General features: G+C 40.3%; 1 protein-coding gene across 2 annotated transcripts in view; it reads left to right on the forward strand.

The window, feature by feature from the left end:
• Nucleotides 1-649: 649 nt before the first annotated feature.
• The window catches only part of rock1 (Rho-associated, coiled-coil containing protein kinase 1), a 34,508-nt gene continuing 21,321 nt past the window's right edge, over nt 650-13,836 (forward strand). For both annotated transcript variants that reach the window (XM_083928492.1, XM_083928493.1), the window contains exons 1-2: nt 650-1,497; nt 13,695-13,776. In XM_083928492.1, the coding sequence (XP_083784618.1) occupies nt 1,402-1,497; nt 13,695-13,776 (178 nt within the window). In that variant the 5' untranslated portion in view covers nt 650-1,401. The remainder of the gene's footprint in view (nt 1,498-13,694; nt 13,777-13,836) is intronic.

The following is a 13,836-nucleotide window of genomic DNA, read 5'->3' on the forward strand; positions in this document are numbered from 1 at the left end:
AGAATAGAATAGGATAGACTATAACAGAATAGAATAGGATAGGATAGACTAGAATAGAACAGAATAGAATAGAACAGAATAGAATAGAATACGATAGAATAGGATACAATAGTATAGGATAGTATAGGATATACTATAATAGAATAGAATAGAATAGTATAGGATAGACTAGAATAGAATAGTATAAGATATACTATAATAGAATAGAATAGAATAGAATAGAATAGTATAGGATAGACTAGAATAGAATAGTATAAGATATACTATAATAGAATAGAATAGAATAGAATAGAATAGTATAGGATATACTATAATAGAATAGGATAGAATAGAATAAAATAGAATAGTCTTATGATTATGGTCCATAACCGTAATAATAATAATAATAATAACAACAGCATATGTAACTCACGTGAATCATTTCAGTCCCTGATTATAATAAAAAATAATATTTCAACTTTTGGAAAACTTAAAAATATTTTTTTAAATGTTAATTACGCTCATAGGCTTCGTGCTTCGTGCATTTCAATGCCCTGCATTAACACTTGAGAACAGCAACATGTTGCCATCCACGAACTCTTTGAATGCGCCTCGGCATGGCGCATGCGCAGTACTTGACATTTTGAAGTTGCTTCTCCGGGGTGTTTGAACAGGAAGGCGGACATGTTGGTCAGGCTGTGGGAGAAAATCGGGCATCGTCTGCTGTTTTTTTTTCTTCCGAAAACGAACACACTCCTAAACCCGATTTATATGCATTCGGTATGAGAGAAAAAACAGTGTTAACGGGAAACAACCGACAGTCAATGACAATGCACAGGATGCAGCGGAAGGACTGCCGATAAACGTTGTAACGACTCCGCGTTTAAACTGAGCGACATTTGGAAGAAGCAGAAGTTTTTTTCCCACCACTTCTTACTTTTGAGCTGTCAGAATCTACTGTAGTTTTCTGCAAGGGGCCTGGCACAGAAATGGGAACGGGCCTGGACTAACCTTCCCACAAACAAAAAGGCATTACATTTAACTTTTAGTTGCCCTTTGTTTTGGATGCAGCAACAGTTTTAAGCCCTTCTCCTCGGTGGCATCCTGTGGAGGCTGACTAATCTGTCGCCGCATTTATCTTGAAGTCGTTTGCCACCCTAACTGGGAAGAGACAGCTTTACGACTCTGAAAATGTGGCTTCTGTACATTCAACGAAACCTTAAACGTTTCATCGTGTGTGAGAGCTCGAAGAGAACGATGTGTTTTCTTTAAAGTGTAAAAGTTCACACGAAGAAAGGAACATTTTGGCTAGCTAGCTACCGCTGGCTGCTAAAGCTAGCTAGCCAGCCTTCTGCCTCGCCACCAGTGAGCTGTTTTTTGTTCACAACCTCAACGTCGGCGGCTGAGTTTAACAGCAAAAAAATGTCGTCTGCCGGGGAAAGTATGGTGGCTCGGTTTGAAAAAATCGATGCCATGTTGAAGGACCCAAAGTCAGAAGTAAACACCGATTGTCTTCTGGTAAGTTTGTTAGCTTGTTAGCTGGCTATAGGCAGCTAGCGAGTCAACCATTCGGGGTCAGTCTACTCCTTGGAGCAGAAATTCTTTCCGAGACCAACAAGTCGTCTCAATTGTCACTGAAGGAATGTGCTGGTATTGACGCCTCAAAACAATTAATCACGATCACCAAACACGTGTGTGTTACGACAAGGTTTTATGTATTACGGATTTGCAAAAAGAAACTTGTATCCTACAGTCCCAATTTCGCACCCAAAAACAACGAAACGGCAATTGCTTAGCAGTACGATTGATTTTTTAACAGCGATCAGTAACTACTTGATAAGTTGGATTCAATATGTAATTAAAAAGCAATGCTATATCAGAGCTAGACAGACAGATGGCAACCGTGTTTCTGTTCTCCACAATACACACACACTTTGTCAGATTATTTTTGGTTAGGCCTGTTAAAACGAATCATGTTGTTAGATCTGATCAACTTTATTGGTTTCCTTGACACACTCTAGAAGTCACAGGCTTAATGCTTTTTGATGACACTAGTGTGCTTTAAAAACATTCAATTCAGTTTTATTTATCGTGCCAAATCATATCAAAAGTTATCTCAAGACACTTTACATATAGAGTAGGTGTAGACCACCCTCAGACTTATTTAGGATTTACAGAGACCCAGCAATTCCTCCATGAGCAACAGCAGGTCACTATATGTATAATAATGATAATTATAATATCTATATACAGTATTTATTCAGCAATCTTGTGTAGACAGTGGCTGGGAACAAAAACCTTCCTTGTAAAAGACATGAACGTTGTTTAGATTACAGTAGGGTGAGTGGTTAGGTGTGCTGTTTTGTCGAGATTTACTTATCTAAGCTTCATTTGAAGTTTGAGGCTGCCTACAAGCCTGTTGTAACCTGCAGGCATGGCTGCATCGGTATATACACCTGCTGGCTTGGGTTTGCCCTGGCTGCTTCCTGTGTACGGGTGACAACTCATGAAGTGACTGAGGAAAAGAAGGCGGCTGCTGCCACGTGCTAAACCCTAAAGCAACACCTTCATAGGTGTTTATTACACCAGGCAATCCCAGGAACTGACTCACTCATGGAGTGGATGTTGTTGTGTCAAGTGTTTGTTTATATCAGTATCCTTTCAGCTTGGGTGACAGTGGCACTGAGTGTTTTTCACGAGGATTTGGCTCTTAGTGACTCATGAGAGCAGTTGCACTCAGCTGTTTAGTGTGATGAAACCAAAATTCATATGGGTAATTGGATTAAACATTTTTGGCCAGAATTTCCAGGAATTGGCACTTATGTCTGTTTGCAGGTATGACTGAGTTATCAAGGAATTACTGGTAGCTTTGAGTCTGCCGATAGTGTATTTTCATTGTCACCCAGTCAGGTAGTAGTTCGGTTGTAACTCACTCATGTGTTGTTCACATGAGGCCATATTCTTTAATGAATGATTCCTGTATTTCGATTTTATGATATTGGCTGATTTACCAAGCAAAGGGACATCAGGGAAGTCTGTTTTGGGAAGGGAGCTTGTCCTAAAACCCCATCCGCACACCCGACTTGAAGTGTTTGTGTTTAGGGTTCCATAGATAGCTGTCTTTTGAAAAGAAAAACTTGCTTAGTCTCTGTGACCTCCCATCCTGTTGCAGAAAGAGGCAATTAAACTCACCTAAAAGTGCACACGCTCTGCATTTTTAATGGCAAAAAGCTGTGGGGACTATTCCTGCTGGCAGCCACACACACAAGGGTGTTGTTCCTCTTTTTTCCCCTTTCTGCAATCTTGCCTGATCAATGAATGGAGGCCTTTTGCTGAGTTTCTCTCTGCCACCGTGCAACTCCACCCACAGCTTAATAAAATTCCATGCTAATCAAATAACCTCTTGTCTTTGACTGGCCTGGAGTTCCCTGTGCGTCCCAAAGCCATTCTGCACGTCTGGAGGGAGTTGAGACCAGGCAGGCAGCTCTGAGGTAGATGGGTGTGGGCTCTTCTCTCTACCCATAAACCAAAATTATGTGGACTGAAGACTCATGTTTCTGAAGGCCATGAATCAGGACATTTAACTCATAAAGCAGCCAACATGCTTGGCTATGAGTAATAGGTTCCATCAGAATGCACAATGCAAGCCTTTTACTGGCCATGTTTCTGTACCTGAGTTAAGCAGGCATAGCTTTCCGTATAAAGTGTAGCATTGTTGGACGTGTACATTTTCCCCATAGAAGCCTGGTCTGTGTTGTGCGATAGTGACATTTGGCCTGCACCTTACCACTCAGCTCTGGGCTGGCCTATTGAGCACAGTATTCCAGCTCTGTTGCCCTTATCTTCACCCCCTATATAAATCCTGCTTGGAGAGAAGAGTACCTTATCTGGGTGGGCTGTCCCCTCCCTAATTGTGCTCTAGGCAGGCCTCTTAAGTGCCGATCTGAACAGACAGAATTCCTGACATTGTGATGTGAAAGCAGCTCACTGACATAAAGGGTCTTAGCATTGTCCGTAGGTGTTTTTCTGTTGGCAACGATCAGTATCTTGCACCAAATAATTTTATCAAATATGTCTGGATTGAGTCTCTGAAAGTTAGCATAGAGGAAATGGTGTGTTTGTCTGTTTATCGACATATTAAATAGAAATCGCCAGTTGCCTTTTCACTTGGTCCTTCAGTTCCAGAGTCTGTAATTTTTTGGTAAATTAGAATGGTTGAGTTGATGTGTTGGAACTTGTTTTGCAAGGGCTTTGCCTCTATTTGATTTATATAAAGGCTTTTGTCTTTGTTCTTACTTTGACACTTGGGGTGCATTGGCTTCCCTGTGTTTTGATCCAACTTCTATCTGCTATTTAGACTCTAAGTCTGTTATAAGAGTAATTATAGGAAACTACAAGGCTAGTAAACCAGATTTGTAGACAGACAGTGATTGACTGTGTGAATAGTGCATGGACATGTTAGGGTGGATGCTCTTATTTTTAAATCACTCAAATAATCAAAATGCCAAAACCGGCTTTCTGATAATTTGATTAATTTAATTTCTTGCTAATTTAGATCTATTAAAGTCTACTCATGAGCTAATTTACAGATGAAGAAATGCTTTATTAAATGAATGACATAATGAATGTTTTTAAAGTCATATTTGCAGTTTAACACCTGAGAGTATTTGCCACTCAAAATAGATTTAGTCCCACAAGAATATCAATGTTGACTAATTGAAGGAGGTGCTCATTAATACTTTTGTCACTGTTGCTAGTTAATGGTAACCTGACTATCGCCAGATGACTTTCGTTCCATCTTGACTCCGCCTAGCTCGCTTTCAACCATCTGGGATCCCTTCATTGCAGAGGGATTTCAGGGTGCACAAAAAATGGTCAGGCCAATCAGGACCGCCGGGAGGGGTTTTAGGGGTTTTATATAGATGTGACGTAGCGGAGAATCGACTGTTTTTGATTCGGACAACAATGGTGGCTCGCATCCAGGAAGCAGGCGTCGATATCGATGCTGGTGTTTCATCTGTGTTGTCCAATCAAGCAAATATTTCTTCTTATACCAGAGAATGGCTCTGAAGGCGTTTGTTGGTGGGAACGATATTTTCGCCCATCTCTCATCAGCGTTATCAGTTGGTTTCGATGTGAGTGGTTGAAGTAGCACGTCAGTAAAGATGACGGACAAGTGGTTTATCCAATCATATGTGAGGATTTTTGATAAGGCCCAGTCTCTTGGAATCACTTTGCTATGGAGTGATCCCAGATGGATGAGTGAAGCATGGCGAAACGAAATTCATCTGGCGAGAGTCAGGTTAAGTTAATGGTGCTGTGTGGGGAAGAAGCTATGGAATAAAAAAGGAAAGTGTGAAACGTTTCAATTGTTTATGTTAAGCCTGTGAATAAATCCTCATTTGTCCAGGTCATCGTTATACCCAAAGCAATTTCAGTCAAAAGAAACTGGACTTGGTTTTTTGTCTAGAAAGACGTTTCACCTCTCATCCAAAAGGGCCTCATCACTTTATGTACGCATCTGACCAGTTGCTTTTGAATGAAGTTGTTTATGTTAAGTTTTTTTTTATTACACTTCCAATTATGGCCTATTGCCATTCAGCATGTTTTCCTTTTCTAAGAAAAATCAGCTCAATTCTAAGAGTTTGGACATTCAAAGGAAAGCAAAACCAGGGTCTACAGAGGCTGGAACTTTTGCACAGGCAGAGTGACAGTTGTTGGAATGGCCTAAATTTAAGCCATGAGAATGATTTGTAGAACTTGCATAGTCAATCTGCTTGAGTAACAGCCAGTAAGTACAGTAAATCCTTGTCTTGCCTATGTAGAGAGAGCATGCCCTTGTTCTAATGACCTTTGCCTTTAATGGACAAACCTTACCTGCAAGGTGTTGTCAGCCCTGATAATGCAGTTATAGGCTGAGTTCCAAATCGCTTGCTGGCTTGTATACTGCAAAATCCCACGGGATGCAGTAGGATGTCATGGTATTTTTGGCATACTGCGTTTGACCTACTATGTATTGGGAAATACTAAATAATTTCTGGCATAATAAATAGCGTGGAAGTATGGTATTGGAAGACAGGGATAGTCTATATTGTTTCTAGACTTAGAGACAGATGCTTGTTAGTATTTACACTACGTGACATATTTACAAGCTGAACACAGTACCTTTTTACATGACACATTACCTTGTAAGTAAAATCAAAGTATTTTCAACCTAATTTTCTGTTAACTGATTATTTGGAGCAATGCATGAGATCACCTATTATGGTTATTTTAAAGACCATACTAGTGATTTTCTATGTTTGAGTCTGCCGAGCTGTGTACAAATTGCTCATACTTTAAATACATCAAAGCATGCTTTATTTTAGATTTTAGGTTGATTCACTGTCCATTGTTTTGAGAATGTGCCAATGCAGCTTCTGCTTTGTTTTTTCATTGTTCTACATATTTATTGAAAACAAAAGGGTGCTGTATGATGACCTTTAATGCCAAGTTAGGGTTTAGTGTAGTTATACCATTTATGTATCTAGATCAATTAATGATTGAGACTGATATGTAATAATAAGGGACAGGCACAGGCAGTTAATGCCAAGATCAAGGGATCGCATAAATTCCCTAAGGGCCAATCGAGAACTTGTTTTTCCAAATCTATTTTCAGGACGCAACACATCTTCCTGCAAGAATACTGATGCACAGCAATACAGCCTATCCAACACCTAATGCTTATTATCAATCAAAACAGTCACAGTTACCCATTAAGGATTTATTTTTTTCAGAACAACAACTTCAAAACATAATTTCCTTACAAAAACGTAATTAAATCCACGTTCACATTCTGTTAATGATCAGTCCCGCTGTGGAGAACATGCGCTCAGCTGGCACAGAGGTGGCAGGTATCAGCACGTGCTGCTTTGCCACAATGCTAATTGTTTTGTACCGGTACCTGTTGGACTTCCACCATTCCGGTGGGTTATTCTAAGGACGGATGCATGGCTCACTGAAATAAGTTTCCAGCTTGTTGACATCCATTTTATCAAAGTAGTCCTCCCAGAAGAGGGTGTCCAGTGCTTCTGTGCTTGCGACGCTGCATCCCCAAACATCACTGCTTTTCCCCTCCATATCATCTGGGCCTTGCACTGTATCCCTGTCATGTAGTTCACACGTCTCTCGGATGTCAAGGCAAAGAGCCAGTTCCAAAAATCCCAATGATTTCTGTCTGGGGTCAAGCGCAGAAGCAAGAGGTGCTGCACACACAAAAAACTTGAGTGCCGTTGTTTACCAATTGAGTGAATTTGAAACGAAGAGTACTCGAGGAATCGATCACTCACGCCCATAATTAGTAATAATATTGTGATATTGATTCCCAGCATTATTGTCAGATAGCAATCAGCCGCCAGGACACACTAATTAGGAATACTAATACTGGAATCTTGGATGTTGCAGCATCCCTGAATGCACCACTTTTTTTTATTTTTTATTTTTTAATAGACATAAATGGTCCTTGCTGCTCAAAGCTACATTATACCGTTTAAAGCTAAATGACTCCATTTGTATTGTAGTTGTCTCAAATATTGAAAACTCATACTTTGGTCTATTTAATGATAAATTAAATGATATCCTTGAGTTGAGAAACATGCATTTGTGTCATGGGTTATTGTCAGCATTTGATCCATCCCTATTGTATTGAAAGGTTCAGGGCTGTCTGTTGTAAACTGCTCTCCTCAGCTATTCAGCTATGGGAACAACAATTGGCTGAGCTATTTGTAGCTCTGCATTCCCTCAACTGACTGATTATGTGCAGGAATGCATACTAAAATGATCCAGTCTTTTAATAATGGAACACTTTTTCCTTTTAATTCACCCATTGAACTTTACAATGTCCTGCTTTTCTTTCATTTTATTTCGTACAGGCTACAACCTCAGTTAGTTTGACCCACTTACAAAGAACTCTGCGACCCCGAAGATGGTCGAAATGAGCTGAGTTGGTGTTTAATAAGATGGTTATTTGTTGGGGCGAGGTCAGAAACTCCGGGCAGAGCGGGCAGGACAGCAGAGTTTTGCTTGAGAGTCCAGAGCCCAGTCAGTGGAAACACGTGAGTGCTCTCCACTGTTGGAATAACTCAATTATATTTTGACATGAAAGCATTTGTGACAGTGATTCTCACTCACTGGGACCTCATAAGGAAATGGAATGCCCCTGTTTTGCCACCCCTGGGTTCACTGTCACTGCCATTTATCCAGTAGAGTTGTTAGATATGCAGGCTTTCTAGGTAAGTGGGGTTTTCTGTCAGTAGATATTATGTACAACAGGACTGTGCAAAAGGAGTTAGGACAAATAACCTATTTAAAAAAACAAAACAAAAACAAAAGGGAATCTCTTGGATTCTAAATCGATGAATGAAAATCAGATCAGATGGAGCCAGAACAGCCCGTAACTGCAAGTTAGCAGCAAGGAAGTTACGTGTCTTATGCTTTGAATGACTTCTTTGGTTTGTATGGTCACCTTTGTGTTTACAAGGGTAACGCTTTTATTTGCATGGCAAACTGAATAGCTGTCTACGCAGTTGCTCACATGTGGAAATCATATTGTCTTAAAGAGGTGGCAGAAAAGGAAGTGAGAAGTAGGGCTCAACTTACGCCAGTCCACATGCCTTGTGCTGGCATGCAGAAAGGGATGATGTGGCTGAGTCTCCCATGGAAATTTTAACTCAGACTTTAATGTCTGGAAAAGAGCTTGTGTGTGTGGATTTCTCTCCCCTAAAGCATAAAGAAATAATTGCCATATGTAATGTCAACCACTGGCTTGTGCGATTTGTGTGTGTGTATATATATATATTACATTATTACCACATTCCATTAACAGGGTGATGAGATGGTTTTTCGTGTTGTTATTTAGCTGATCCTGGTATCGGTGCATCTCTATAATGAAAACATAGTCTGTAGACTTCTACCACCCTATGCTTGTTGTACTTAAGTGACTTTTGTGCATTGTTTTGCTCTATTTCTATTAAGGTAGATTGTTAGAGTAGTATGTATGTTCTAATTTAACTTTGTTTTTACATTTGCTCTTGCCTGGTTCATTCAAGACTATCCCTACAGTGAATGTGGATATCTCAGAGGCTAAAGGCTAGATCCACATGCATTTAATATTTAGACCCCTGGTCTATTACTATTTATCTGCACTAGTGTAGCATTTTCTTTTCCATTATGCTGCAAATTTTGATCACTGAAGCCTTTTTTCCTTCTGTTTGCCTGTAAAGCAGACATAAACTCCTGAGCCCTTGGAAATTTTTTCAAGCAATAAGTGCAGTGGGAGTGCTTATCTAGGAACTGTTTCACCTCTGGAAATTACTACTCTTATTACTAAGAGCTTTGTCAGTGATCCTGGAGCATCAGCCTCGCGTTTGTTAGCGCAGCCTGGTGCTGATTTTAGTCTGAGCCATGCCTGTGCTACTGGCTGCTCCATCTGGCCCAGCTGCAGTGGTCTGATAGCGAAAGCCAGATAGTGACGGATGATGAAGTTTGGTTACTGACTCTCAACTTGTATGATCACAAACCATTTATGAACAAACTGCTTGATATTGCAGATACATATGCTGATTTGAGGCATTCAGGTACAGCTCTTAGGTTTGGCCAATATGACTACTACTCGTGTCTACAGGTAGAGTTTTTACTGTTGTAGCTATCACTGGGTGGCCATTGTAGGTAGTCTTGTAAAACAATGAGCAGGACTACATTATGGAAGTTAAAGTTGTTCCAGATATTTTGTTCGGAAATGCCTATGATAATGCCTAAATGCTGAAAAAAATATCTTTATTTTCTTTTTCTGTTATGACCAAATACCCTGGAAATAATCTCTGTTGTCCTGGAAATGTTTGATTGTATTTCAGCCCATCACACAGATCGCCTCCGTTAACCTAGGTGTGTATTTTGGTTGAAATTCGAGGTAGGATGAGCTGCATGCTATGACCTTACAACATTGATAGCCATCATATCACATCATCAGGGTTAGTAATATGCAGTTGTTAAAAAATAATACTTTGTATGTATTAAAAATGTTTTTAATGCACTTGTATTGGATCAGTACTTATCAGTAGTTATTGGCGGATATGTACTTCAATTATTGGTATTGGAAAGGAAAAAACTGGAACATCTGTGTTGTTTTTTTACCATCAGTCAGGTATTAAATATGCTGAAATAGCCACTTCATGAATTAATAAACTTCATAAATCGTTTCTCAATTAATTCACCAAAAAGTCTACTATATCACTATATACTGGTATCATGATTTTATCTATATTGTCCACTCCTAACAGCAATTTATTTCTGACTATGATGCCTTCATAATACCTTGATGCAGTGCCTCTTTCCGTGAAGATAGCCGACACCACAGCAGAAATGCAAATGTTGAGATTCAAACCTGCAACAAACCTGCTTACACACCAAGTGCTACATACTCTTCAGATTGCTAATTTGATGGTGTACAGTTTCTTCCTTAAATGCACTTTGTAGGTAGTCTTGCAAAAACAATGAGCATTTCAATTATTGGTTATTTTGTTTATGCTACAGTGTTGTATAAACTTGGCTCTTCTGTGTCACTTGTGTTTCAGTGGGAGACTTTAAAGCATGGCTGTCCTCCAGATATTTCTTTGTTTTTTCCTTCATTTGTTCTCCCATTGGACCAGCCAGCCCCACATGCACCAGCCCTCCACTCCCTTCTCCTTTCCGTCATCGTGTTAGGCACTAGCGCTGATTGAAAATAAGGCTCACTGGGTGACTCTGTACTTGGGATGGATTTTTTTTCCTCCCTTCCTTCACTTTTTGTTGAGAACTTGTTTGGCCACATACCTAAAATAGCTCTCTGACGTGTACAGTCCTGTTAAGGAATGTTACTGTGGCTGTCCAGAGTTCTCTGCGGCAGGAAGTTATGCAAACATGCATTGCAGAGCACAGAGCCTTGTGATTAGGGTCCTGAAGGACTTATTTCTTCAGCTTTTCCCCCAGTGCAGGCTGGTTGGATACTGTAAAGCCAACCAGTTCCCTTTTTTCTCCCATCCTAGGGTCTCTCTGGTGTAAATTGTCTTTCCAGAAAGTTAACTTTTTTTTGAGCAGATGATAGTTCTCAGCTCAGCCATAGTGTCGATCACAACCTACCCTCTCATTAATTTCCCACATTCTGTCTACGCGCTTCTGTTTTTCCGTACAGCAATTTTTCACCTCCAATATCTCCTTTCCCCCTGCTTCCACCCACCCCACAGGGTGCTTGCTTGTTATGTTTCATAGTGAGGGGGGAGGGTATGGGTATGGCCCTGACCTCCACTGCTGAGCAGAAGCAGCAGAGTTACTTAAGAGGATTCCTTGCCTCGTCTGAGCTGCTGATTCACCATGTGTCATCATTGTTTTGCTCAGTGATGCAAAAAGAAATCCTCTGAATATTTGACAGAACAGCACTCGCAATACAGGAATGACAAGATTCTTGCAATGATAGTGAGTCTTCTGTGAATATTGGAGCTTATGTCAACAAGTAAAATTAATGTTTATTTGATATTGTATGGACTGGAGACCAGCTGTCCATAGATATAAATAACAAAGATATATAGAAGCTGTAGGCTAGTTGACCCATGGCAAAGTGTCAGAAGATGCTCAGTTTCAACATCTGGCTCACACCTGCTAGAGGGAATGCATAACAGTGTGTGATGTTCAAGTGCTCGAGTGACTGTGTTCTTTCACCCATTCTGGATTATGGAAGATTAGATCTATTGTAGCTGTCACATTTTAATTTAAAATGGGTATTTATTCATGCATGGCTCTTTTCAATTGTATTTATTGACACCATCATTCGTAACACGGTTTTTAAATAACGGGTGATGCTGCTCAAGCTCTTATAAAAGGTTTCCTGTACTGTACAGTTCTCATCAGGCCACCACCCTGTTGCCCTAGTCATCAAAAGGTACTTAGTTCCTTCAGTTGCTTTTTTTTAGACTTGTCACTAGGGTGGGAAATTCTGCAATTGGTCATCCAGCCAAAATTTACCAGACACTTGCATTCTACACCAGCCATTTGGTATGCAAATGCAGTGAGCGTGTTAACTTAGACATGCATTTCCCAGTTATGATGCATATACCTGTTTTGATCATATTCGGGCTATGATGGTTCCATGTAACACAGAGAAATCTGCTTATTCATATCCTTGTATATACGTGATCAATACTAGTATCAGAGTTAGTGAATAATGCATGTCATATGCTCAGGCTCCTGTCATGTTTTCAAAACAAACCAATATTGGGAGATGCGAGTGACAGGAAATATTAAAAATATTGTTAACCATTCTTGCTTCAGTTTTCAGACTGTGGTCAGGCAGCGTGGGGGAGACGTTTTTGATACGCAACCTCTTTCAGTACCGAAAAACAAAAGACCCTTTCCTAATTGCTCTAAAAGTGAAATGCTTTCGATGCTGCCGTCTTGTGTGTGTTTCTTTTAAGTCACTGGACTGAAGCTGCGCCTGTGCAGATAGTTTGCAGCGTAATAATGCGCATACATGCAACAGTATCCTGATTTCTTTTCGAGTCCTTCATCTAGCATATTCAGGTTTGGGATAAGGGCTTAGGTTTTTGAAACCGGGATATGGTTGCATAATAACTCTCAGAAAGTAAACATGTGGGTAAAGTATATTTGCCGATTGTGTAACGCAAATTTATGGATAAAAGTCCATATTCCAACAAAAGGATCCAAGAGAAAAAAGCATTAGCGAGCTGCTTAATCGATAGCTGCTTGCTCGATGGCTGCGCTGCGCTCATCTCATCTCATCCATGGAAGCCTTCATGTTGTTTACACTGAACAATCGCTTCTCGTTTCGTGACTCTTCGCTTGGCAGACTTCTCCAAATTTTCTCCGCCGCACGTTATCAGACCGATCTGCGAGTACAATACAACGGAGCTTGCGAGATCAGGATGGCCTCATGAGGCTAATTGTTACATGCTCAAACGCAAAAACAAGAGGCTTTAAGAACTCCATGTAAACACTCACTGTAGAGCTGCAAGATTTCTTTTCACATTTTCCCTCCATGTTTGCTTTGGTTTTCCAGCAGTATGGCCCATAAAGGTATTTCTGCTCAGCAGCTGCCTTAAGCCCCCCCCAGACATAATAACCTTTCTCTCAATGCACATGCTCCTGGGCAGATGTTCCCTTTCAACTGTATGACAGTAACATGATCTTGACATCGATGAAACCAGACATGTTTCCTTAGTTCATTCAGGAATTGGCTTTGTTGCAGTATGTGATGCTGCAACAAATCACAAAAGAGTGCTTGAGATACCACATTCACACATTTCTTTTAAAAAAAGGAGACTTTTCTTAATTCTTCACATGCATTTATAGATACACGTACAGCATGCATTTAAAAGATTTTCTGCTAGCATTAAAAACACGATTTTGTGACTGCCAAACTGCCCTTTGAGATCCTTCAGTGGATGTGTTATCAATCACTTTAAGAAACTGAATGCTCACAGTAGCACTGTAATATGCAAAATACCTCCTAGACACTAATTATGTAATCCAGGCTCAAAGCCCACTGCTAGCTTCAAGCAGACATCTGTTCAACAGCCTGACAGGACAGTGACTGTGTTTGCTTTCTGCATGTTGTGTGTGATGTTGCTGGAACGTTAGACACTGTAGCTTTGTTTGCCTGCTTGTTAACCCTTCTCCTCTCCTCGCAGGATGGTTTGGACGCACTGGTGTATGACCTTGACTTCCCTGCCCTAAGGAAAAACAAGAGCATTGACAACTTTTTGAGTAGATGTAAGTAGCTCACATCAGTGCTTTCTCTCGTGTCCTCCTTTTTTAAGGTTGCTCTCTCCA

This window comes from Echiichthys vipera, assembly GCF_963691815.1.
Source record: "Echiichthys vipera genome assembly, chromosome: 15".
NCBI classification, from domain to species: Eukaryota; Metazoa; Chordata; class Actinopteri; order Perciformes; family Trachinidae; genus Echiichthys; species Echiichthys vipera.